This window comes from Solanum pennellii, chromosome 12, assembly GCF_001406875.1.
Source record: "Solanum pennellii chromosome 12, SPENNV200".
Classification (NCBI taxonomy): Eukaryota; Viridiplantae; Streptophyta; class Magnoliopsida; order Solanales; family Solanaceae; genus Solanum; species Solanum pennellii.
Genome location: NC_028648.1, coordinates 33,611,211 through 33,638,095, shown reverse-complemented (window position 1 = coordinate 33,638,095; position 26,885 = coordinate 33,611,211). Strand labels below are relative to the sequence as shown.

Sequence of the window (26,885 nt, the reverse complement as noted above, 5' to 3'; positions counted from 1 at the left end):
AAACCACAAATATGAGGATCAATATTTACCCATTTTATTTTGTTATTTATCAATTAAATTTCTTAATGATTAATAAATACACCAGTGTCAAATAAAAAAATAAAAATAATCAACATATTTTGTCATACATAAATCTACAGATAGCTCAATAGTATCATACGTATACATATATCTCATTGTGCTACTTGTGGACTCACTTATTTGTTGATGTTGAAGTCTCTTTCTTAACTTACACAGACACGATGCCCGTGCCTAATATTTTAATATTTTTTAAATTTTAAGTTATGTGATACAATAAAATTTAGAAAGGTGATAAAATTGTAATATGATTTTTAAATATTTAAGTTGTTAATTATTTTTATTTGTGCAAATTTAATGTGAAGAGATTCATTAAAATATTCATAATTAAAGTATTTTTCGTCATCGATCATTGATTTCTTACTCAATGTTGTTACAAGATGTAAATAAATATTATCAAAATATAAAATAATAAAGCAATAACTACAATAATAGGAATTTAAAACTAAAAGTCATAGCTAAAACAGATTTCATAATTTCAAAATTAGGGTTGGACATTAAATATTGAAAATTAAATTATCGAACCGAAATTCTTTTTTGATAATTTAATATTAACACCTCGTAGCACAAGATGAAGGTTTAGTGCAGTTGTTAATGTCGTAAATGTTCTCAAAGGTCATGTGTTCTAGCCTGCTAGCCCTTTTTTTACTATAACAATTAACATTCCTTATTGAAATTTTTAGGTCCGTCACTACACCTAATATTGTGAAGGTGAGTTAGATTGTAAAGCCTTAACATGTCCAAATATATATTCATTCTAACTTGTTGTTCTTTATTATATCATGCATCTACGTCAAAAAAAACCAACTGAAGCAAGGGTATTAAATTTTATAATACAATGGACTCCAACTTAACTACAATATTAACGTAATGGAAATTTGGTTTACTGATTATCAATATTGAAGAGAAACTTAAAAGTTTGATATTTAATATCTACTTTTAACAATCAATATCGATTGACATTTGAAAATTTCAAACGAAATACCATAGGTCCAGCCCTAGTCAAAATGAGCTCAAATATATGTAATCCCTCCAAATTTATAAGTTGGGCTAAAGAATATTAAATTGAGTCAATCTCAACTTATTCAAGAATTAACTCCTTTTTAAAAAAAAATCTTCAATTAAATCTAATTTAACCTCCAATTCAACAAATTTTATACACTATTTAGTTCCATTGGTGCAATGAATATTTTAGTATTTGTCTATCCATTTTTTAAATGACTCTTCAATTGCATTTGGGGCAATGAATATTTTAGTATTTATCTATCCATTTTTAAAGACACTTTAGTTGCATTGATGCAACGAATTATTATCTACTTAGTATTTATCTATCTTTTTTTATTTTGTAATTTGTTTTTTTGGAATCAAAATAACTGAAAAATATTTAACTATATTTTTCTATAGAATACATGTCGAGTGAGTAAACTTAAATAATATATGTTTATTTAGTTTGTACGATTTTCGGTGACTTTCCACTTAAAAATCAAGAACTTATATTATGACAGAAATTGATTTATAAATCCGACGCATTTTAGCCAAAGGTAAATCTAAGCGGATTTTAATTTAATTCAATTTCTAATTCAATCTACTCTAGTTTCTCCCATTTCAGTCCAATCAACCCATTTTATCACACCTACTTGGAACCAAATGTATCATCTTTATACATACATTAGGCACTCTCTCAATTCTAGGGGATATATCAAGGACAAAAAAGGTTCACAGCCAATTAAGATTGACTGGAAAATAATAGTTTAAAAAAAATATTTTTTAAGTCAACAAAAAATAGGGTGGGTCAAATACTTTTAGTTTCTTAAGTACTTTTTTTCAGTCAATTACACTTGTTTTTAACTTGGTTAAAGATGACTTAAAAGTAGATTTAACCACTTTTAAACTAATTGAAACAAACTTTCGATCTCCACACATCAAGGACTATTTTGGTCAATTTCTCTAAACTAACTAATTTCAGCACACATTGCTGAAACTAATCCAACTCCTTCAAGTTGAGATTCAAAGAACTTGCATACTGATGGCCAAACAGCAAACACAACATGCTTTGTACTTATTCAATGAAAGAAAGAAGAAAGGCTTGAAATGGGGAAAGGAAATAACATATTAATATACAATAAATAATCTGTAAGCACAAGAAAGAAGTTATATGACAGAAGTAAACAGAGACCGTTTAAATCCCAACAGAGACTGTCCTTTTTCCAAATTTGTTCTGTGATTTTCTTTATTTCCATATATGTACCTCAAACTTCTATGGAGAAACATGAACAAGTGGAAACATGTCACCTATCATACCAGCCTTGTGGCGGCTGGCCTTACCCGCCATTCATCAATTTGTCCAACACCACATTCAAATCTACTGACTGTCCATTCTCTGTCAGTCTCTGCACAGTTGCTCTTACTTGATCTCTTGGAAATCCCATATTTGTCACTTTATCAACTACATCATCAATAGGAACTCTATTTCCAGTACGAGGAGAACTAGACCCACTACTAACTGCAAAAGCAGTAGGTAGCGCTTGAGGTAATATTCTTGTTGTGGGAAGCTGTGGGTAACCATTTCCACCACTCTGGCCCATCAAGGGTGAAGCAAGTTGTTGTGATTTGAATGGGGAACCACTGCCATACTGAACTGTGGACCCACTATGAGGGTAAGATTCACCAGGTCCAGTTGATGGGCCATATGCACTGGAAAATCCAGAACCCTGTCTGCTAGATGGCGGCTCAAACAGATTAGCGGGAGCTGCATAAAAATGATGGGACACAGGGGCTCCACTTGATGGATGAGAGGGAAATTGACTAGTGTTTGCTTGTGGATAAGTCTGGGATGCTATAAAATGTCTTTCCTCAGGATGATGGATCAATGGAGGTTGAGATTGTGAGGGATTAACAGATGGAAGAGGTGGATGAGCTTGAGAAGGTACAGGTGGCTGAGTGTACAATGATGAAGAGGAAGGCAGATACTGTTGATGTGGAGGTGGTGGGATAGAAGTCTGTAGCCGCTGATGTGGTGCAGACTGTTGGTACTGCTGACTAGAGTTTTCTGGTGCTTGACCAGTTGATGGGAAGTAAGTTTCTCGTTGAGTGCCAGAAGGAACGAGATTCTGAGGAAACTGGTCCTGAAGCTCAACTTGAGATGGAATTTTCTGTTGCAGAGGGGGTGGAGGAGCATTTGGTGGAGGAAGAGGGGAAGGCGGTTGAGCAAGCACAACAGGAGGAAATTGTTGGTGAGATTGAAGAGGAGCAGATGCCCTATGATGCGCTGAGTCAACAATACTACTGTCTATTTCCTTTGGAACTTGCAATTTTGCGAGCTGCAGATGAGTATCCATTATATCCTGTTTATTCTTAATGACTTGTACACGATCTTGCACCTACATGAAATTTGTGTAACAAGAAAATAACAGTTCACAGAGATGATACAAAAAGAAAAAGGAAGCAGCTAAAATATTTTCATTCGAATTTCATCTTCTTCTTTTCTTTTTTATTTTTAGTCCAATTTCAGTTTTTTGTTACAACTCAATCTGCTTTGACAGGTAACTCAAAATTTGATCTTGCCTAATATAAAACAGATATAGAAGCAAGGTCAAATAATTCTTTAAGCAATCACCAAATGAAAATTACGATAAATTTCATTCAATATGCTATAGGTGTGATTCTCTCCTTCCAGAATAGGGAGCATCCAAGAATATCCTCTCCCAACATCAGAAAATAAAAAGAACTCCAAAAAATCCATCAGTTCTTAATAACATTTATCCATTTTCAAATACTGATATCTCTGTTTTCAACAAAATCTTTGAAGTGATAGTTGTACTGCTATAGGCAAGGGGCCCACCTAGAATATGAAGGGGCCAGTGCATAGGCAGCCAATTTTGGGAAAACCTTAAATCCATAACCAGTGTATAAAAATTAGCAACTTTATCCAATTCAGAACCAACTTCAGGTATACACAACTGAAATTGCAAAATTCATGTTTGAAATTGGCAACAAACATCCGACATTTTTCCTGAAGTTTGGTTTGCCATGACCAAATCCAACATTTTACCTAAAGTTTGACTTGCCAAGGCCAAACATCCGACAGTCACGCCTGAAGTTTGGCTTGCCAAGGCCAAACATGTATATCGGAAGTTTTTTTTTTTTTTTTGAAGTAAATGTAATATGTAAATCTGAAGTTTTGCTTAAGATTAGACTACCAAACTTCATCCCTGACAATGTTCTCAAATTTTCCAAACAACACCCACTTGATTTAAACTAAATTTTTATATTTGAAGTTCAAGATCCATTTCTTCAAGCTTAGAACAATGATGATTTTATTGCTGAAACCACTTAACAGGCTATGGATGCAAAGTTTTTAAAAGGCCCTAAATGGTGTTGCGCAATACATAATGACGCAGCTCAGAAACAGGAACCATTGTAGCAATGCAAATTGAGAACAACTCATGAAACATCTCTATAGCTCAAAACCTAGAGAATTACTTCCACCACATAACATAATTAGAGAGAATTTCTCCGTGCAAGACTGGATTGTATCAATAAGAGTATATTTATGCCGAGGGCATTTCTCTAAAAGAATGACACTGAAAATAGATGACACAGTAATACAAAAAGGCATAGTGCGGAATTCCTAAGATTAGTGTAAAAATCAGCAAGCAAGAGAAAGCGAAAAACATATGAATGATAAGTGCAACTTCAATTAACAAAGGATCCCAAATAATGCAGCCTACACTTGCCAAGCTGTACAGCAGTTCAGTTAAAGAACAAACTAGGAAGAAACTGAATAGATGATACCTCTCTGAGAATATTTTCCACCAGTCTTAGTTTTCCATCAGTGTTCCCATGGTTATTATCAACAGACAACTTGAGTTTCACAACAAAATCTTCAATCTGGCGACTTCTAGTTTCTAATTGTGATAGTCGAGCACTCACACTCTCTATTGCATGTAGAAGATTATCAGCATACTTCTTCACTGTATGATCAATTTCAGATAACAATAATGCATCAATAGTGCTCAGATCTTTCTCCACGATGAGTTTGGCTGGTTCTATTGAGTCGGGAGAACTATAATTCTGCATTGAATTAGAGAAATGACAATTATAGAATCCCTATCATTGACAAAACGTATGTATATTTCCAAAATCTGACCCAACAATGCATGTCAAACTCCAACTACAGGGTTCAGCATAACACACATGAATAGCAAGAGAAATGAGAAACAGATATAACAAGAACACTAGTGCCACAAAAAGTCCCACAATCAACTTGTGCAGATAGGAGGAGTATCCTGAACATGTACAAAGAGAAGCATAAACATAGTTTTTTCTTGCTGATGCTTTTCAATTGAGAATCCATATCATAGCAAAAGATAATTGGAAAATTAGAAAGATCAGCTGACCTACTTACTCTCCTATGCATAGCTAAAGGCCAAGTAGCTTTGTTTTCATATACTAGTATCTTCTTTGGTGCTTCTTCATCTAGATGTGCCAGAATGAGAAAGGTTTCAGTATACCTTGTTTTTTTTAAACAGGTAACAACTTTGTATTATAAACCAGTACTTGGGAAGCCCAAGTACAGAACCCTTTACAAAAGAAAGTGCAAAAGAGAAAATTACCAAAATAAAAAAAGGTGAACAGGATACAATCCTAACATGAATCAGAAACATCCAGGATTGTCTCTGTATCTTCAGGATATGACTTTGTACACCAGAAACAAAATAGCAGAACACAGTTCAACTTGATCTTGTGTTCTCAAAACATCTGGGATTCTTTTCTTTCCAGATGGTCCACCAAATACAGTCTGGAATTAACCTCCATTTTCTTCTGCGCTTAGCCCCAACCCCAGCCTTCTCCCAGCTAAAAACAATGTCAATAATCTTACTAGGCATTGTCCAGGAGATGCCCCTGAGATTTTGAGAAATCTTCCATCACTGACATGTGACTTCACATGCTAAAATAAATGCTTACAGTTTCAGCTTCAGTCCCACATAGACGACAGTTTGAAGCTATGATACTGCCTCTCTTCATCAAGTTCTCATGCGTAAGCATAACAACCAAGTAAAGCAAGCAACCTTATGTGGTAACTTTACTTTCCAGATGAGTTTCCATCCAAGGCCAGATAAAGTTTTGTGGCTCTGTAGTATTCACAATTTTACTCACTTTATACTGTCTCTTGGTGTGTCCCGTCCACAACTCCCCCTCTTGCAACCTTAAGAAGTTTCGAGATGTTTAAAAAGTTCACTTAATCTAGGTATTTCCCAGTCATTCATCAGTATCCTTACGGTTAGCTCCCAACCTTGAGGTGACGACATCTCAGCCACTCTGGTATATATATGAACAAGAAATTGAAAAAAAAAATTATGATAACGTGAAATATCAATTGTTTAGTGTCGCCTCTTCAAGAGCTCATTGGCAAGGATAAGTATGCCTTAGAACCTTGACGACACTGAAGCGCACATAATGCGCTCAACACGTTTTGAGCGTTGCGTTAGGGCTTAAGCGCTCTTTTCATAACATAACATAACACGGCTCACACTTCTCCAAAGCTGCATTCAATATCTCTTTGGATCTTGATTTTGCACCCAGTGGCATCCCAAGATAGACAATGGGTATCTGACCCACTTCACCTCCTAAAAAATAAGACAAAAGCTCCGAATTAGGAACATACTTAATGGGATAAATATGGCTTTTCCTCCGGTTGATACGAAGACCTGAGATTCCTTCAAAGGAAACCAGTCTGCGTTGCTGGCTAATTCAGATTTCAGGGACTATAATAACTGATCTAGCTTCTCCCTTGAGAGACAGGATACTCATGTACCTACCATGGTCATTATACTTCCTCGTACCATAGATATTTTGGCAATTTTTTCTTTTTTCTCCATCTCCTCACCATGTTCTTATGGTCATTTGAATCCTCCCTAAGAATAAAGCAGACCCATTCCTTAATCTTCTTGTCGAGGGTTATCCTTCTCAACCCAGATATTGTTGCATGAGGTCCATTTGGTAATATCAAAAGACTTCAAACCAGCATTAGAGCGTATTCTGTTTTCCCTTATGACATAGACAGAGCTTATCAAGAGATAAAAAGGGAAGAGGTTTTTATCAATAATGACAATGTGGGTGGTTACTGTTGGCAGGAAGGAAAAAAGTCTGATTACGGTGAACCTAGGCGGAAAGGAGATCTTCTACAGTCCTAGAAAATAGGAGGGAGAAAAACTTTGGTAAACATGTGAGGGAGCGTTCTACACATACATATTTATTATTTGTTGTCTAACATTTTTCTGATTTCAGTATACTTTGTAGGTTGATTACATCCACAAATTTCCAGCAACTTGAGTAACTGTTTCCTCTAAAAAAAATTTGAGGAAGGAAGGTAAACCCCCCTTTGATAGTGCAGCAGATCATCTAGAAAACAACCAACAAGGAAAAGTAGGACACGCCAAAATTGGAGAAGGGGGGAATATGCCACATCCCCCTCCCCCCTCCCCTCCAAGCAAAAAAAAAAAAAAGAAGCAAACCTAGGGTGTATACTTGAATCACACAAGGAAAGAAAATATAAGTAATCATATAGGGAAAGAAAAAAATAACTTACAGTCGAATAGTTTCTGGAGCAAACATTCTTTTTGATAAGGGTTTCAGGAGCAATCTTAGCTTATAGTAGAACACCGATAAGCAGGATGTGGCTTCCAATTACACCACCACTCAGTTAGACACCTCCTAAGAATTTAGAGTTCCATTTCCTTGTCCTACTGTTTACTGATTAAGCGGTTTAATATCCATAGCTCATATCATAGTTCAGAATTACATGAAGAGTAACTCATCTAAATTGTAGCAAATCCAAGTCAAAAGAATATTTAAACAGAGCAACTAACAAAGGAAACTAGACAAATAGAGAAAAATCGAAGCTCAGACCAACATAACAAGAAAATCGAAAGCAGAGTTAATTGATATAGTAATACAAGTATAGAGATAGATAAGAAGATAGAGAGAAGCGATTACAGTGTTGGTTTTGGTATCAGGAGCCCAATGAATGCTATAATTGGGGAAGGATTCAATTGGGCGAACAGGATGGTTAACACCGGCGGTGATGTGATGTTGGTCGTCGTGAAGGTTGATGAAGTCATTGTTGGTCGATAGATCCATGATCTGTTTATCCATATACTTGCACGTATTCATGCTCTACTCACACTACTCTTCGTCTACCTCACCTCAAACTATGGAGGTTTACCCTTTATTTATTCCACAGTCATCGGAACTCGGAACACACACCGAACTCGTTAACGTTGCTCCCAAGTATAGGGCACTCGATATTCGATATAATCTACGGAAAAGACTCAAAAATACCCATAAACTAAGTTTATATATATCTTTAAACTTTATTTTGGCTTAAAAATAGTTTTTCCTTCGTACTATACTATTGGATCAAAAATATCCTTGTTATTAACATGCCAATAGGATTCCACTGTCACATAGACTAAATAGACAAGTCAAAAATACCCTTAAACTATCTGAAATAGCTCATATTTACTCTTAAACTATATTTCGGCTCAAAACTATCATTCCAATCAAGCTATTGGGTTAAAAATATCCTTTTAATTAACGAAAACTGTTAAATGTCATGTCGATGTCACATTGCGTGCCAATAAGATTCCACTGCCACATAGACTAAATCTCTAAATGCTAATCACTCCCCCCCCCCTCCCCCTCATTTCATTATTTCCATAAACGATATATTCACCCGTCCTCCCTCATTTGGCAGCTAGGGTTTCATACTTTTCTTCGTGGCTGGGTATCAAATTAGATATTCATGCTTGTAAGTTAGTAAATATTTTTCTTATTTTATTATGTTTTACGATTTCAAAGCATGATAGTTAGGATTTCACAATTTTTTCCTAATTTCGCAGCTAAGGCTTCGTAGCTTTCTTCGGGAGTGAGTTTCAAAGTAGATATTCATAGTTGTAGGTTAGTAAATATTTTTTCTTATTTTATTATGTTTACGATTTCAAAGTATGATAGCTAGAATTTTATAACTTTTCCGTTATTTCGCGGCCAAGGTTTTATAATTTTCTTCGGAACTGAGTTTTAAAGTGGATTTTCGTGGTTACACAATAAAATAAGAAAAAAGTTTTACTAACGTACAACCACGAATAGGAACTTTGAAATCCAACGACGAAGAAAATTGTGAAACTCTAGCCGCGAAATGAGGGAGAAGGGGTGAAATCGTTTCTAGAAAATAATGAAATGAGGGGAAAATGAGTAATTAAGATTTAAAGATTTAGTTAATGTGGCAGTGAAAACCTATTGGCGTGCAATGTGGCATTCATGTGGCATTTACCAACTTCCGCTAATAAGAATGTCACTTTTGACCCAATAGTTTGACGAGAAAGGTAGTTTTGAGCTGAAATAGAGTTTAAGGGTAAATATGAGCTATTTCAGATAGTTTAAGGGTACTCTTGACCTTTTTCCTTTTATTCTATGTGGCAGTGGAAATCTAGTGGCGTGTCATGTGGCATCCACATGACATTTAACAATTTTCGTTATTATAAGGGCACTTTTGACCCAATAATTTAACGGAAAAGATAGTTTTAAGCCAAAATATAATTTAAAAGCATATATAAGCTATTTCAGATAATTTAAGGATATTTTTAACCTTTTTCCGTATAATCTATACAAATTCACTTTTTAACTACTAACATTAGTGATAATTATGTGAGCCATATTTTGAATGTATATAAGGTAGTAATTTTTTATTTCGACCTATTATCCAAAATTTATTTTCCCTCTCCATAATTCTTTTACTTTATTTTCTCCTTAATGCACTCAACACAATAAGATTTTAAAATTTTGAAATTTTTATTTTTTTTCCTCTCGATTCGTGATTTTTCAGATTTGCAGACCAATTGTTGTTCGATTTTTAATATTTTTTTTTGTTTTGATGGTTTAGTTCTTGTCCGTTTGATTTGTATTTATACATGATTGTGATTTTTCTTTGATTTTTTCAATTTTATCATCAAATATAATTAATTCATTTTGTAACTTTTTAATGTTTTGATTGTTTATGATTTAAATTGTATAACTTTTTAAAATTCTGATGTTTATATTTGTATAACTTCAAACAACAAAGTTATTTGTATATTTTTAAATTTTATATAGTTACCCTGATTGTATAGTTGTACTCATATTTGTATAATTCTGAAATTGTCCATAATTACCGTAGTTATATATTTATCCCTATATTTAGGGAAAATGCACAAGTAACCCATGCTCGAAATTTTGGAGACACACTTATACTATACTGAAGTCCTATTACCCCACTGAACTTATTTTGTAAGTAATTTTCTACCCTTTTTCAACCGAAAAGGGGTAGAAAATTATTAATAAAATAAGTTCATGGGGGTAATAGGACATTAGTATAGTATAAGTGTGTCTCTGAGATTTCGGATGTTGGTTAAGGGGTACTTGTGCAATATTCCCTATATTTATATAATTTTGAAATTGTATATAGTTATTATTGAAATCAATAATATGGTTAATACAGTTAGTTACTGTGGGCTTAACAGCTAGGTGATTAGCACTCATAAAAAGTTAGTTAGAATATGCACTAAGTTAGTTAGATATTTTCTTGTATAAATACATTGTATTTTCTGTTCATTATATACACAATGAATATAATCTCCTTTCTTCTCTAGATACATTTCTTCACAGATCTGTAAGATCAGATCATAGTTCATGTATGTCAATTCATTTGAGTGTTTAGATTCACAACTTATAATGGTATCAGAGCCAGGTTTCTGTTCTAGATCATCTTCCGCAAAGTATATCTTTCAAGCCTGTCATTAGCTTCAACAATGGCAGATTTGACAGTTGCGACTCTACCACATCACCATCCTCTGTATTTACAGTCTTCGGATACACTTGGTGTGGCCTTACACACGATCAAGCTTACAGGACCAGAAAACTATGGGCTATAGAGTAGATCGATGAGGCTGGCATTATTGGTGAAAAATAAGCTAGGTTTTGTAGATGGAACCTACCTGAAGAGTTTGTACAAAGATGAATTGGCTGCTCAATGGGAGAGATGCAATGCAGTGGTTTTATCATGGATTAGAAGTACAGTGACTCCAAATTTGCTAACTACAATCATGTATGCATCAAATGCAAGAAGAGTTTGGGATGATTTCAAAGAAAGGTTTGACAAATCAAATCTCACAAGAGTTTATCAATTATGGACAGATGTTGCAAGTCTTAAGCAAGGTACTGATTCTGTCACTGACTATTATTCCAAATTAAGAGACTTATGGGATGAGTTTGATGTACTTGTACCATTTCCTTTTTGTGAGTGTGCTGAAGCAAAGTCCTACACGAATCACTTGTATCAACAGAGATTATTGATGTTTTTGATGGGGTTAAATGAAACCTATAGTCATGTGAGGAGTGATATACTTCTTAAATCTGAAGCACCTAGTGTTAATCAAGCTTACTCTATTGTGGTGCAAGAAGAAAGTCAGAGAATGTTAGGTGTAGTTGATTCTTACAAAGAACCACTTACTATGTTGGCTGGTAGAGGACAAAACTACAAAGGAAAAAAACCACTTCTAGATACTCCATGTGAGATTTGTGGATTCAGAAATCACCTTACAGTTGATTGTTACAGACTAGTAGGTTACCCATCAGATTTTAAAAGCAAAAGCAAACCTCCACAAACAGGATCCAATACATCAAGCTCTCATCATAATGGTGCTAGTGCTGGTAGATCTGGAAATTCTAGTCACACAAGTACATGTACTAGTAATTTCAGATCTTATGCTAATAATGCAGCTGTTGATAAAGAAGACAAGAGTCACAATAATCTTAGCACACAGGAATGCCAAGCCAATCTAACAGGTAATATGTCTCTTTCATGATCAAAGTGTGTACATGAATGAATCATTGATTCAGGAGCCACACATCATGTTATCTCTTGTAAAAGCTTGTTGGATGACTTTAAACAATTAAAAGGATCCAATACAGTACAACTACCAACAGGAATAAGAGCAGACATATCGCATACTGGAAGCTCCATTATTTTAGGAGATCTTAAGTTGAATGATGTCTTGTATGTACCCGAGTTCAAGTTCAGCCTAATATCAGTAGCCAAACTAACTAAGGACTTGTCCTGTAGTGTTAGTTTCTTTCCTAATATTTGTATATTACAGGATCTCTACAATGGCAAGGTGATTGGGATTGGTAGAGAACACAATGGTCTATATCTGCTAAAAGATGAAATAACTGCAACTGTATGCACATCTGTTACAACAGGAAATCGGATTGATCTATGGCACATCAGACTTGGCCATCCATCTCTTAAGGCAATGCAACACATCTCTTCTCTCAAAGATCAAGTGGATACTGGGAAGCCCTATTGTTGTCATACTTGTCCTTTAGCTAAGCAACATAGATTAGCCTTTCCTCTGAGTCATAGTACTTCAGATCATTGTTTTCAACTAATACATATAGATATATGGGGACCTTACAAGACACCTACATATGACAAGAAACAATATTTTGTTACAATTGTTGATGATTTTAGTAGGTTCACCTGGATATGTCTCATTCAATACAAAACTGAAGTTACTTTCATTTTGAGAAATTTTCTGACCATGATCTCTACACAATTTAATACTAAAGTGCAGATTGTTAGGACAAACAATGGTACAGAATTTCTTAATATGAATTGTAATACTTTTTTCTCTTCTCTTGGTATTGTACATCAAAGTTCTTGTGCTTACACTCCACAACAAAATGGAGTGGTTGAAAGAAAGCATAGACATATTTTGGAGACTGCTAGGGCCTTAAGATTTCACAGTGGAATGCCTATTAAATATTGGGGTCATTGCGTCAAAACAGCTACATATTTGATTAACAAAGTTCCTAGTAGTGTGTTACAGGGGAGATCTCCTTACACTGTGCTATATGGGAAGGAGCCTAACTTAAATCACTTGAGGGTTTTTGGTTGTTTAGCTTTTGCATCTGTCTTGCCCAGGCTAGACAAGTTTGCTCCAAGAGACAAAAGAGCAGTTATGATGGGCTATTCTGAAACACAAAAAGGATATAGACTATTGAACCTGGAGAATAATCAATTCTTTATTAGCAGGGATGTTACTTTCATAGAGGACATATTTCCTTTAAAAGAAGATTCTCAAGTGCCAGCAGACTTAATATTTCCTGATTCTGAATTATTTGTTATTGGAGATGATAAGGTGCTGGAATCTAGCAATCATGACACACTAATTCTAGTGTCACATGAGTTACCTGAGGGAACACAAGATGTAGAAGAGGTTATTAGTCCTGAGCACTTATCTCATGTTGACACACACACAGGAATTGATCCAACTATAGTTGAAACAAATGATCATGTTGATGCAGTTTCAACTGAAGTTACCAGAAGACCTAGAAGGCCACCCTTGTGGCACAAAGATTATATAGTCTCACAGAAGATCAATTCATCTTGTTTATATCCTATGGAATATTTCTTATCATACTCTAATTTGAGTCACACTTATCACTATTATATAGCTGCATTTTCTGTAGCTGTCGAGCCCTCTAATTTCAAAGAAGCATCTCTTGACCAACAGTGGATTGATGCAATGCAGGCTGAGGTGAATGCATTGGAACAGAATCAGACTTGGACTATTGTTGATCTACCCATTGGAAAGAAAGCTATTGGGTCAAAATGGGTGTACAAAATCAAACATAAAGCCAATGGTGACATAGAAAGATACAAAGCAAGATTGGTGGCTAAAGGGTACAACCAGCAGGAAGGCTTGGACTACCATGAAACCTTTTCTCCAGTAGCCAAAATGGTCACTGTGAGAACTGTTATTGGAGTTGCAGCATCTCACAACTGGCCCTTATATCAAATGGATGTTCGTAATGCCTTTCTACAAGATGACTTGACTGAAGAAGTGTACATGACATTACCTCAGGGCTTTCAGAGGCAGGGGGAGAAAAAAGTCTGTAAACTTCTCAAGTCTCTATATGGACTTAAACAAGCTTCTAGGCAATGGAATCTTAAGCTGACTGCTGCTTTGGTAGAGGCTCGATATACACAAAGTTCCTATGATAATTCATTGTTCATTAAGAAGATTGGTATTGATGTTATTGTGGTCTTAGTCTATGTGGATGACCTACTCATTACAGGCAGCAACAATAAAATGATTCAAGACATAAAGGATGCATTGCACAACAATTTTAGCATGAAGGATCTTGGAGACCTTAGATATTTTCTAGGGATTGAGATACTAAGATCAAAAATAGGAATCTTATTGAATCAACGAAAATATCACTACTAGAAATTTGACTTACTGCAACGCTTATTTAGCAACGGTTATACCATCGTAGCAATAGCTCACCTATTACAACGGTTATAACCGTGGCCAAATATCCTTGAATCTAATAGAACAATTCTTAAAATAAACTGTTGCATAATCCCTATAACCGTCCCTATAGAGAATGTATAGCAACAAGTTTTAAAACCGTCGCTATAGATAACTCTATGGCGACGGTTTTTTAGAAAAATAATTCTGATTTTTTAGCCCGAAATATTTTTCCCCCCTAAAAAAATATATTTCCCTTCAATATAATTTGGCAAAGATACATTAGTCCCTCCTAAAAAAATAATTCTGATATATTAACTTTTTAAAAAATGTAAAAGAAAAAGAATGAAATTGTTTCAGAAACCCTTATTTTTCCGAAACTTTCATCAAAGCAATCTGAGAGAGCCTTTTTCTGGGTGAAGCTGTGAAAGGAATTTCTGAAGCTTTTGGTGAGAAAAACAAAAATTGTTGGTGAAGCTGTTGGTGAAGCTCGTTGGTGAAGATGTTGGTGAAGCTCGTTGGTGAAGAGCTGTTGGTGAAGTTGTTGGTGAAGCTCGTAGGTGAAGCTGTTGCTGAAGCTCGTTACTGAAGCTCGTTGCTGAAGCTCGGTGGTGAAGCTGTTGCTGAAGCTCGTCGAGGAAAACAACCAGCTCGTTCTTTTTGGTGATGTTTTTGAGGTTCGACTACGAATTCATCTTAAAGGTTAATAATGTTTAAGTTTTCTATGCTAGTTCATGATTTCTAAGTCCCCATTGAATTAATTTTGAAAAATCTTAAAGAATANGCATGAAGGATCTTGGAGACCTTAGATATTTTCTAGGGATTGAGATACTAAGATCAAAAATAGGAATCTTATTGAATCAACGAAAATATCACTACTAGAAATTTGACTTACTGCAACGCTTATTTAGCAACGGTTATACCATCGTAGCAATAGCTCACCTATTACAACGGTTATAACCGTGGCCAAATATCCTTGAATCTAATAGAACAATTCTTAAAATAAACTGTTGCATAATCCCTATAACCGTCCCTATAGAGAATGTATAGCAACAAGTTTTAAAACCGTCGCTATAGATAACTCTATGGCGACGGTTTTTTAGAAAAATAATTCTGATTTTTTAGCCCGAAATATTTTTCCCCCCTAAAAAAATATATTTCCCTTCAATATAATTTGGCAAAGATACATTAGTCCCTCCTAAAAAAATAATTCTGATATATTAACTTTTTAAAAAATGTAAAAGAAAAAGAATGAAATTGTTTCAGAAACCCTTATTTTTCCGAAACTTTCATCAAAGCAATCTGAGAGAGCCTTTTTCTGGGTGAAGCTGTGAAAGGAATTTCTGAAGCTTTTGGTGAGAAAAACAAAAATTGTTGGTGAAGCTGTTGGTGAAGCTCGTTGGTGAAGATGTTGGTGAAGCTCGTTGGTGAAGAGCTGTTGGTGAAGTTGTTGGTGAAGCTCGTAGGTGAAGCTGTTGCTGAAGCTCGTTACTGAAGCTCGTTGCTGAAGCTCGGTGGTGAAGCTGTTGCTGAAGCTCGTCGAGGAAAACAACCAGCTCGTTCTTTTTGGTGATGTTTTTGAGGTTCGACTACGAATTCATCTTAAAGGTTAATAATGTTTAAGTTTTCTATGCTAGTTCATGATTTCTAAGTCCCCATTGAATTAATTTTGAAAAATCTTAAAGAATAATATATGGGTTAGTCTTAAATATATGTTATTTGCTCCAATATAGTTAGTGTATAAACTTCCCCTGTTTGATTCTGTGATATATAAGAGAGTCAAAATCTAGTGCTCCAAGTTTGTGGATCTGTAAGTATTTCTCTCTGCATTTTTTTTTGTTCCAGCTGAATTCTTCCTTAATATCCCCATTTGATGTGAATCTGGACAAAAATTACTCCCAAATTACTTCCTACTGGTATTTGTTTCACTTTTTGTTGACTGATATAGCTTAAGCTAGTTCGTTTTTGAAAATCTCTCTTGTCCTTTGACTGACTACAAACCTTGATGTAAATATTGTAGTTGTGTGACCCTGTGTTCTCTCCTCTGTTTTTTGGTATTTATATTGCTGATATCAACTTGTTCGGATTAAGGCTTAGTTATCTTCAATTTTGTTTTTAATTATTAAGAGATGTTTAAACTTGAGTATCACTGTCGTTTTACTTTGAAATACATTCGGATTCTGATATTGTCTATGTCTTTTGCATGTTCGATTGAATGTTATCTTCCCTTATGAGTCACTGCCAGCATAAACTGTGACACATAATGCCCTATTTATTCGTTAAAGTTAATGACATTATGTGGATTTGTGCATTTTGCGATATTGTTTTGATCATTCACGAAGCACACATTGATTTGCTTTGTATGATTTGCTTCTCACTTTACATGTTCCTTGTGTTTTTTTGGATGCAGTGTCTATAATTTAAACTGACTATATCATTTTTTGTACATTGTGTTAGTCTTAGGAATTTGTGTGTCATTAGTAGAAATGTGTGGAACTTGAATTTGTTTTTCAAGTTTTTAACTGCTTGCACAATTAATATTATATTGACAGTGAATGTACATTTTATTAAAAGAGACCTCTTTAACATGTCTTTTAGCATTCCTTGTCTTCCAAAGTTTCCATATAACTATGGCTGGTATGGGCTTCATGATATGCTGCAATTTGGGGGCTTCTCTTGTTTTTTTGCAACTTGAATGGCCTGCAATAACTCCTTGCTGATATTACTGCGAAGTTCTGATTCAAACTGAGAGCTCAAACAGTCTTCTCTTTCAATCCATTCCCTAAATCTGCTTACAGCGTCTCTTTCTCTTCTCCACCATTTGATTTACTTAGCTAGACGATATTTGTTTGATTCAACAGTGTAAAATAGAAAGAATATAGTCCTTGTCTTTGTGCTTCATAAAATATTGTATCCAATGTTTAAAGTGTGACTATATCAGTGTATATTTCAGTGCAACTTCCTTTTCAATTGCTGCAAAATCAATAGTGATTGAGTAACCATCATCGTCAAGGACCCTGTAACAGTGTACTCTCTCCTCTTTTGTTTAAGGAATATAGTTCAAATGTGAGGTGAATTTGACCTCGCCTCCAGGGAAATCGAGGACCTGAGAATGATTATGAATACAGTGCATTGGATTTAACATTGTTTGAGCTTTGGTTGAGTCAAAAAGAAAATAAGCAAAATGGGGTTGATTTAAACCAAGAATTCGAAATGGGGTTCTTATATTTGGTGATATTTGTATGATGATGATAAACAGAAGATAAAAATTCAATCTTGGGTTTCAAATAAATCAATTTTCTTGATTTTAGTAACAATAGAGTCATTGTGCCACTGTTTTTTTTTGTATGTGTGATTACAAAAAAGGATTTTTTTTGATGGAGTTTTCTAAGCTAAGCTACTTATCTTGGACTTATATCTCTTATATTTTTTCCTCTCTTTGGCTTGGTTTCCTACTAATATTGTGTGATTATGTTAATTATGGGCTTGGCTGAAACAGACCCAAAGGTAACACTTCAGGATTTTTGAAGTAGTTCGTTTGGAACCCTAGAAGGCTGATTGGTAAGAAATTGAAAGTAATAGAAATTTTCTGCTATATGGTAGTTGTTAGATTGACCAGCTAACTCCCTTGTGTTTTTTTTATAAAGAGAATATGAGTTGTTATAGTTTGTTTGAACTACTTTTTCCATGTGAACAATCAACTCTGTTATTATTTTACGAATACATGAACTGTTTTGCTAGAATCAAAACTAATGTATTGATAGTTATTTTGTTTGCTTGTTGCAGCCTATTGCTATAATGTATGTTATTTACTCTAATCTAGGTCTGTCCTTATTGCTTTGAAATGTGTTTGCGTGTGCCTTTAGTCATTCATTTGTATAAAGTTTATTAAATGGTGGAAGCTGCTAATAACTTAACTTGTCAATATTTTTTGGTTCTACTATTAGTGTTGTAATTGTTTGTTGTTGAATTGATGTGAAGGTTTGAGATTCGATTAATCTAAAAGTTCGAGTTGTTAAGTTCTTTCGATATTATTTGTACGCATGAATTTATTGGCTTTAATGTTTTGCACATGTCATGTAGGATAAATATTCAATGGATTTTGGAGATAAAAGTTGGATGAATCTCCGAAGATCCACCAATGAATATATTCATGGAGTTAATGATTTTCTTGATAAAGCATTTGAACGAGCTTCCCAAGGAAATGAAATATTGTGTCCTTGTAAGAAGTGCTTTAATCGTAATTGGCATTGCCGAAATATGGTAGAGGATCATTTGATTTGCCATGGATTTGTTCATGGATACACCAAATGGGTTTTTCATGGTGAAGGATTTTCCTCAAGAAATACGCCACATCCAACCGATGAAGAAGAAACTTCTAACATGCATGACGACATTGATATATTACTTCATGATACTTTTAGAAATATAGTAGATGATCAGAGACATGAAGGAGTGAGGGAGGGGCCACATGAAGATGCAAAGAGATTTTTTAAATTAGTGGAGGAAGGGAAAGAAGAGTTGTATCCAGGGTGTAAGAATTTTTCTAAGTTGAGTTTTACCATCCGGCTATACTTGTTTAAATGCATTCACAAGTTGACTGATGTGGCCTTTTCAGATTTGTTGGACTTGATAAGAGAGGCATTTCCATTTGCTCAGATACCCGACTCGTTTTACAAGGCAAAAAAGGTCATAAAAGATTTGGGTCTTCATTATGAGAAAATACATGCTTGCACTAATGATTGCATATTATTTTGGAATGACAATGCAAAGTTAGATAATTGCTCTGTGTGTGGAGCTTCAAGATGGAAGAATGTTCGGAATGACTTAAATAATAAGGTTACGAAAATCCCAGTGAAGGTTTTAAGGTACTTTCCTTTAAAGCCTAGGCTTCAGAGGATATTCATGTGTTCTGAAACATCTGTAGCTATGAGATGGCATGATACTGAACGACTTAAAGATGGAAATTTAAGACATCCTGCAGATGGTGAAGCTTGGAAGGATTTTGATTCATTGCATCCTGACTTTGCTAATGATGCTCGTAATGTTAGATTGGGTCTTTCAAGTGATGGTTTCAATCCATTCAGAACTATGAGCATTTCCCATAGCACATGGCCAGTTATGTTGATGAACTATAATTTATCTCCATGGACTTGCATGAAGTCGGAGAATATTATGTTGTCAATGATTATTCCAGGTCCATCGTCTCCGGGAAATGATATAGATGTATACTTGCAACCACTGATTGCGGAGTTGAAGGAACTATGGGAAGTGGGAGTTGAAACATATGATGCTGTAACTAATCAAACATTTCTAATGCATGCAGCTTTATTGTGGACAATTAGTGATTTTCCAGCTCTAGCAATGCTTTCTGGATGGAGCACCAAGGGGAGATGGGCATGCCCCACTTGTAACCATAATACTTGTTCCCAATATCTCAAACATAGTCGCAAGATGTGTTACTTGGGTCATCAGACGTTTTTACCTCCTGATCATCCATTCAGAAGAGATAAAAGATCATTTAATGGTAAAGAGGAGCATAAAGTTGCACCTACTCCATTATCAGGTGCACAAATTCTTGAAGAGCTTCGTGAATTCAATAATGTATTTGGAAAGAAAAAAAAGAAAAGAAAACGAAAGAATGATGGTTTATGAAAAAAAAACATATTTTTTGAGTTGCCGTATTGGGCAACAAACAAATTGAGGCACAATCTTGATGTGATGCACATAGAGAAGAATATTTGTGACAGTGTGCTTGGGACTTTATTGGATATACTTGGAAAGTCCAAAGATCATACAAATTCTCGCTATGACTTGTATGAAATGGGGATACGTAAAGAGCTTCAACCTCTAAAAGATTGTGATACAGGAAATATCCATCTAGCTAAAGCTTGTTTCTCTATGACACCAGATGAGAAAAAGTTATTTTGCACCGTCTTAAAAGATGCCAAATTACCAAAAGGGTGTGCTTCTAATATATCAAGTCATGTGCAAATTGACGAGATGAAAGTATCAGGATACAAAAGTCACGATGCTCATTTCATAATGCATTACTTGCTCCAGGTTGCAGTCAGAAAAGTGTTACCCAAGAATGTAGCTATGGTCTTGATTAGATTGGGGAATTATTTTAGAGCCACATGTATCAAGGTTATAAGAAGAAGCGATCTTGATAAGATGAAAGCAGAAATCATAGATATTGAATGTGAGCTTGAAAAGATTTTTCCTCCATCTTTTTTTGATATAATGACACATTTACCTATCCATNTAGATGAAATTAATCTTGGAGGCCCAACTCATTTGCGTTGGATGTATTCTACAGAGAGAACTATGTGTGACTTCAAGGGGCTTGTTCGTAATCGAAAAAATCCTGAAGGATCAATAGTAGAAGGTTTTTCAGCTGTAGATTGTTTGAATTTTATTTCCATATACCTACCTAATACGGTGAAGACAAAATTAAGTAGGTGTGAAATAGAGGATGATGAGTACATTCAAGCAGAGGAAGGTGGTGTTTCACATTTATTTCCTAAGACAGGTCATCCAATTGGAAGTGAGAATATAAGGAAAGGCAAGATTTTTAACATGGAGCAGCATGAGTTGTTTGAAGCACATTGATATACTTTGTTCAATACAGGAGATGAACAAGTAGAGGCATTTATCAAGTAAGATAAAATACTCGTTTGTTTTTAAACTTCATTTACATGTTATGATAATGTATTTAAAATTTCATTTCATTTATAAATACACATTGATTAAATTACATTACATGCTTACAGGGAACATAAGAGCTTAACTGATAATCGTACTAGAGGCAATGCATGGGTAAAAGCACAGGTCCATAGTAGAGAATTTGGTGATTGGTTTAGTGAAAAAGTTAAAAATATTGAAGTGTCCAATCATTTAAAATGGCTAGCTAAAGGGCCTAACTTTGTGGCAAAAAGATATACTGGATATTTCATTAATGGATATCGATTTCATACGAAGACACGGGATGCCCCTTGTAAAACTCAGAATAGTGGAGTGACTTTGTCAGCCACAACGGATAGTTTTGCTAGTGCTAGGGACCAAAATCCTGTTGATGGAATGGTTCTCTATTACGGAATAATTCAGGATATCATTGAGATTGATTATTGGGGTTGCTTTAGTGTTGTACTTTTTAATTGTGATTGGTTTCATAATGAAGTCGATGAATATGGATTGACTCGGGTATATTTCAACAAAAAATGTAGTACAAATGATCCTTTTGTACTAGCATCTCAAGTGCATCAAGTTTTTTATGTGGAAGACCCGGTTGAGAAAAATGTTTATTATGCAAGAAACAAAGTCCCTGTGGATTTGTATGATTTGGAGGAAGAGAATTGTCCTAATATTAAAGAAACATTTTGGAGAGAGCCTGATGATGATATTGGTTCATCAGAAAGATTACTTGATGTAGATGTTAGATGGTCTAGAGAAGATCTTCATGTTGATATCATCGACGCTCCTTCCATTGCACAACATTCACAAGATAAAGCTATGGAAACATCGGAAGAGGAGGATGACTTTGATGATACTGATTGGGATTGGATGGAAATTGATGATTGACAAAGGATCTTGTGGACTTGTTCGAATACATTATGTTTTTTTTTCTTATAGTAAGTAATGAATATCATTTGAGTTGCATCATATAGATTATGAATGTTGAGTGAACTGTATTTGCTATCTCTTCTTTTTGTTTCTATGTTTTTTTTCATGTTATCGTTAAATTACTACAACTTTTGGATTATTAGTTTTGGTAAGTCCTTTTTCTCTCTTATTGATCATTTTTATTCTTCTTCTTTTTGCAGTTTCTCTGAGCCATTTCAATATATTAGCGGACCAGCAAATCAGTAGGTTCTTATCTCTTTATTAAGGTCCAACACTCCAGGTTCGTATCTCATTTTTATGATTCTTTGAATACTTCTTTGCTATATCTCTCTTTGAGGACTTAATGTACATTCTATGAATGTGATTGAGTGCAGAAAATTTTATTGTGGACAATAACAAACCTACTATGTGTGATCGTGGACAGTAACAGACTTGCTGCTCTCTTATAATTCCACCAATTGGCTTCCTAAAAACACTCTAAATCTTGTGTGTGATTGTGGACAGTAACAGACCTACTGAATGTTATTCAGCTCTTTGTAATATCTTTGTGATTGATTTGTTTAAGTATTGCAGGTGTACACTCCCATACATTTTAACTTTTTAATTTCTATTTTCACACAGGTTTGAATAGTCATAGCTATGAGTCAACAAGAAACTTCAAAAAGAACCAAAAAAGCCAAAAAGAAGGCATTTGCTAAACCGGGATCGTTATCATTCTTGGCAAATAAGAAACGACGGTTATTGACAACAAATGAAATTATTAAAGAAATAGAGTGCGAGAAAGGACATCTATTCAAATTAATTGGAGGACAACAATCAGTAGCACCACAATCTGAAGCAAAAAGACAATCTGTCGAGGAGTTGCCTTTTGAAAATCAGCCTGTCGAGGAGCTGCCTGTTGTGCAGCCTGTCGAGGAGCTGCCTCTTGTGCAGCCTTTCGAGGATCTGCCTCTTGAGCAGCATGGCAAATATTTTCCTTTCGAGGATCAAGTGCAAATGAATTCTGTCACTCCTCGAGCAAATGATCAACCTGAAGAACAAGGTAACATATAAGATTACAAACCTATTAAATGTATTCATAATTTTTAATTATATTTCTTGTATTTTCTTATAGCTGGAGATGTTTCCAATCCAAATAAAAGAGGTAGAACGCAAATGCATGATGTTCATGCCTGAAAAGAACGTAAGTAGATCATACTGAATAGTCAAAATCAACTTGTTGGTCCTACGGATGATGTTGTCATAGAGCTAAGTAGCTTCCTAGGAACATTGGCTAGAAATGCGACTCTTTGCCCATTTGATATATTGGATTGGAGGAGCATGGACACTAAAAAGGATTTATGGGATTATACCAAGGTTTGTAGTTTACAATAATAAATTATTTGTAAAAGTATTTTACTTCTATTGGCTAATTGAATGACACAAAATTATAGGGGAAATATATTATTGCTGAAGCTGCGTACCATTGGGCTATGGTAACAATTCGAGATGCTTGGAGAAGACATAGAAGTGATTTGAAGCTTAATTATTATGATCCATATGACAATGATGCAGTTCGAATGGCAAAAAAGCCTGGTCATATTCCAGAATGTCAATTTAGAGAGCTCCTCAAATATTGGAATTCTGAAAAATTCAAGGTAAAAATGTAGTTCAGAATCTCAAGTTTTTTAATAAGTAGCATTTGTATTATAGCTCCTGATTTTTGCTCCCTTCCCAGCTTCTTCCAACCTAGTTACCCCCAACACTTCAAAGCTGTTAGAAAAAATAGTACCTCCCTTCCCAGCTTCTATGCTTCCTCCTGACTCTTCTTTCTCGTAGGTGTCTTTTTAATCAGCAGGTGGATCATTATCATGCCCAAACTTAAAGCAATTAGAGCAACATTTTGGCTTGTATCTTTAATTCAGACCTTACTAGAAAGACCCATAAGGAGCAGCAAGTGTAACTATCTCCACCAAAGTTTGAGAAATGTCAATGTCAATTGGAATGAAATATGATTCATTTCTATTTGTAATTCATACCTCTAGCATTATTATGGTTTGTATACGGACCAGCCTGCATAACCTTCTCTCTGACTGCTACAAAAGTAAATCAAAACATATAGTAACCATCTGAATAGTATAGGTTCTAAAGCATCTGGATAAAGTGCCAACACTGACTGCTATGACATAATTGTCCATAGTGCGATATCGGTGTTGCTGACATAATAGTATTGATTCTGCTTACCTGAGGCTTGGTTGGTACTTTGGTGTCTAAAGTAGTGTGATAATAGTATATATTCTGCTTTATTTTTTCTTTTACTCTCTTCTCGATTGTAATATTTTGCAGCTTCATTTATTGTGATAGTCACATGCATTTTACAAGACACCTTAACACTATATAATGACTGATATTGACAGATTGTTATAAAGGAAAAATGGACTGTTATAAAGGAAAGACAGACTAATATTGACCTCGTCTAGTACACTATATAACACTAATATACCTTCGATTAACATTACTGATTCATTTCTTTGCAGAAAATGTCTGAAACAAATGCAAAGAATCGAAAAAAACTGATGAATCCACACACTGCTGGCAAAAAGAGTTTCGCTTTAGTTCGTAATAAGCTGGTGAGTTCTCTTATGTATTATTTTTTAATGAAATTTTCTTTTGGATCTCTTCTAGTGTGAGTTTATTTTTATATATATTTCAATTTGACTAGGAGAAAGATAAGGAGACAGTATCATCTAAGGATCTCTTTGTGGTTACAAGAACAAGAAAACCTGGGCGTTTGTACAAGGCCTCAAATGAAGATACTACTAGTAAAATTGTATGTGCCTGTCTATTTTAATTATATTTGTTGAGATCAATTATTTATTTCATAAGATTGTGTTTGTTGGATATGCTTTGGTAGTCTGAAATGGAGGAAATTGAAAAACAAATAAGCATAAATGGTGAGTATGTTGATGCATTTTCAAGCGTCATGGGTCCTGAACATTCGGGACGTCTAAGACTATATGGAGCAGGAGTTACAAAAACTACTTTGAAAAAAAATTTGGCAATTTCGGAATCAACTTTAAGTGCAACAACTGATGGAATGCAGCAAATGCAAGAGAGGATGCAGAAAATGGAGAAACAAATGGAGGAACAAAAGAAAATTGTGCGACAAGAAGTATTGCAGATGTTATTGCAAAACTTAAGCATGCGGGATTAATTGATCCTAACATATTGGCAGCATTGTCGACTCCTTCACCAAGAGAATCTACTTCTGTTCAAGGGGCTAAACAAGGTTGGTGTCGCTAATTCTATGTTTTGATTGGTATTTGTTGTTGCTACTTGCTATAGGATTAGAATGGAATAGTATGCTATTGATCTAAGGAAATTGGGGAAAAGTTAGGCAGAGGATCAGTAAATGCCTGATTCATGAGTTTAATGTCTGAGTTGCTGCTTGTTCTCTGATAGTTTAATGTCTGAGTTGCTGCTTGTAGTCTGGTTCATGAGTTTTCTGGTGCTGCTTGTAGCCTAGTAGAGGACTAGTTGTTAGATTCATGATTTTTTTGATACTTGCTGGTTGTAGTCTGGTTTCTTCTGGTTTCTTGTTTATGTTAATTAAACATGTCTCTTGTAGCATGATAGTGTTGTTTCTACTGCTTGTAGTCTGGACTCTTGTTTCTGCTGCTGGTCTATCTTGTTTCTGCAGCTTCTCTCTTGTTTCTGCTGCTGGTCTATCTTGTTTCTGTAGCTGCTCTCTTGTTTCTGCTGCTGGTTTCTTGTAGCATTATATATAGTGTTGAATCCTAGCTTCACGATTATGTTTAGTCGAGCCAACGTAGTAGCTAATTACTGCATGTAGTCTGGTCTCTTGTTTCTGCTGCTGCTTGTAGAAGTTTGAATGCAGCTAGCAGTTGAATGTTATTGGCATGTACTTGATTTCCAAGTTTTAGGGTTGAACAATTCTAAAAGCTAATGCATGGTTGTAACTACATGTATACTTGTTAATTTCCAAGATTTGAGGTTTGTTAAATTATTTATATTTTTTTCTGATTGTATGTAGGTGACGAAATCGAAGAACGCGATGAAAGCAATAGTGAAGACTTGACATAGGAGCTGAAGTATATATTGATGTAAACTTTATTGATGTTCTAGAAATCATATAATTTTGAATATTGAAAATTCTATGGCATGTGTTTCACCTTTTTTGAATGCTATAAAAAGATTTGTATATTTTGCTTTAATTGATATTAGAATCACGGATCTTGAATTCTAATTAAGGTAATGAACATTTATTCTCGTTAACGATTTGTGTATTTTTATGTTATAAAATTTATTCTCATGAATGATTTAGTATATAGCAGGTATCTATAGCTTACTAATATTGCATTAGACTTGTTGCAAATAGCAGGTAATAACCGTTGCAATAGGCATTAAGCAACAGTTCTACAATTGTTTAAAAGTGTTGCAATACCCTATAACAACCGTCGCAATAGAGTGAAATGGTGTTGAATCGAAAAAAAACTGTAGCCATAGCCTTAACAGAAGTGATGCATAAACCTCTATTACGACGGTTAAAAATCGTACCAATACATACATAACCATTGGCAATTAATTCAAATGAGAACCGTGGCAATAGGTCAACGTATGGCTACGATTATATGAACTGTCGCACAAAACCGTAGCAATAGCTCTATTGCTACGCGATCTGTTGTAGCGGTTGATGTAACCGTAGCCTTAGACCTATGGCTACGGTAGTAACGTCAATTGCAACGATAGGTGAACCGTGACAGTAGACCAAATTTCTAGTAGTATATGCACTAGAGCTGATTTCTGATTGTGGACTAAGTGGTTCTAAGC

General features: G+C 34.9%; 2 protein-coding genes and 1 pseudogene across 2 annotated transcripts; 2 read left to right on the top strand and 1 right to left on the bottom strand.

Moving 5' to 3' along the window:
- Positions 1-2,164: 2,164 nt before the first annotated feature.
- LOC107007591 (ataxin-2 homolog) lies at positions 2,165-8,423 on the bottom strand. The gene is made up of 3 exons (XM_015206273.1): positions 8,077-8,423; positions 4,873-5,151; positions 2,165-3,458 (listed from the first exon to the last, which is right to left on the bottom strand). Exons 1-3 carry the CDS (start codon positions 8,251-8,253, stop codon positions 2,400-2,402), a joined length of 1,515 nt encoding a protein of 504 aa, XP_015061759.1. The 5' UTR covers positions 8,254-8,423; the 3' UTR covers positions 2,165-2,399.
- Positions 8,424-18,527: 10,104 nt separating this feature from the next.
- Positions 18,528-20,087, top strand: LOC114075286. The gene has a single exon (XM_027913775.1). It carries the CDS (start codon positions 18,528-18,530, stop codon positions 20,085-20,087), a length of 1,560 nt encoding a protein of 519 aa, XP_027769576.1.
- A 4,487-nt stretch (positions 20,088-24,574) lies between these two features.
- Positions 24,575-26,138, top strand: LOC114075160 (annotated as a pseudogene).
- The last annotated feature ends 747 nt before the right edge of the window (positions 26,139-26,885 follow it).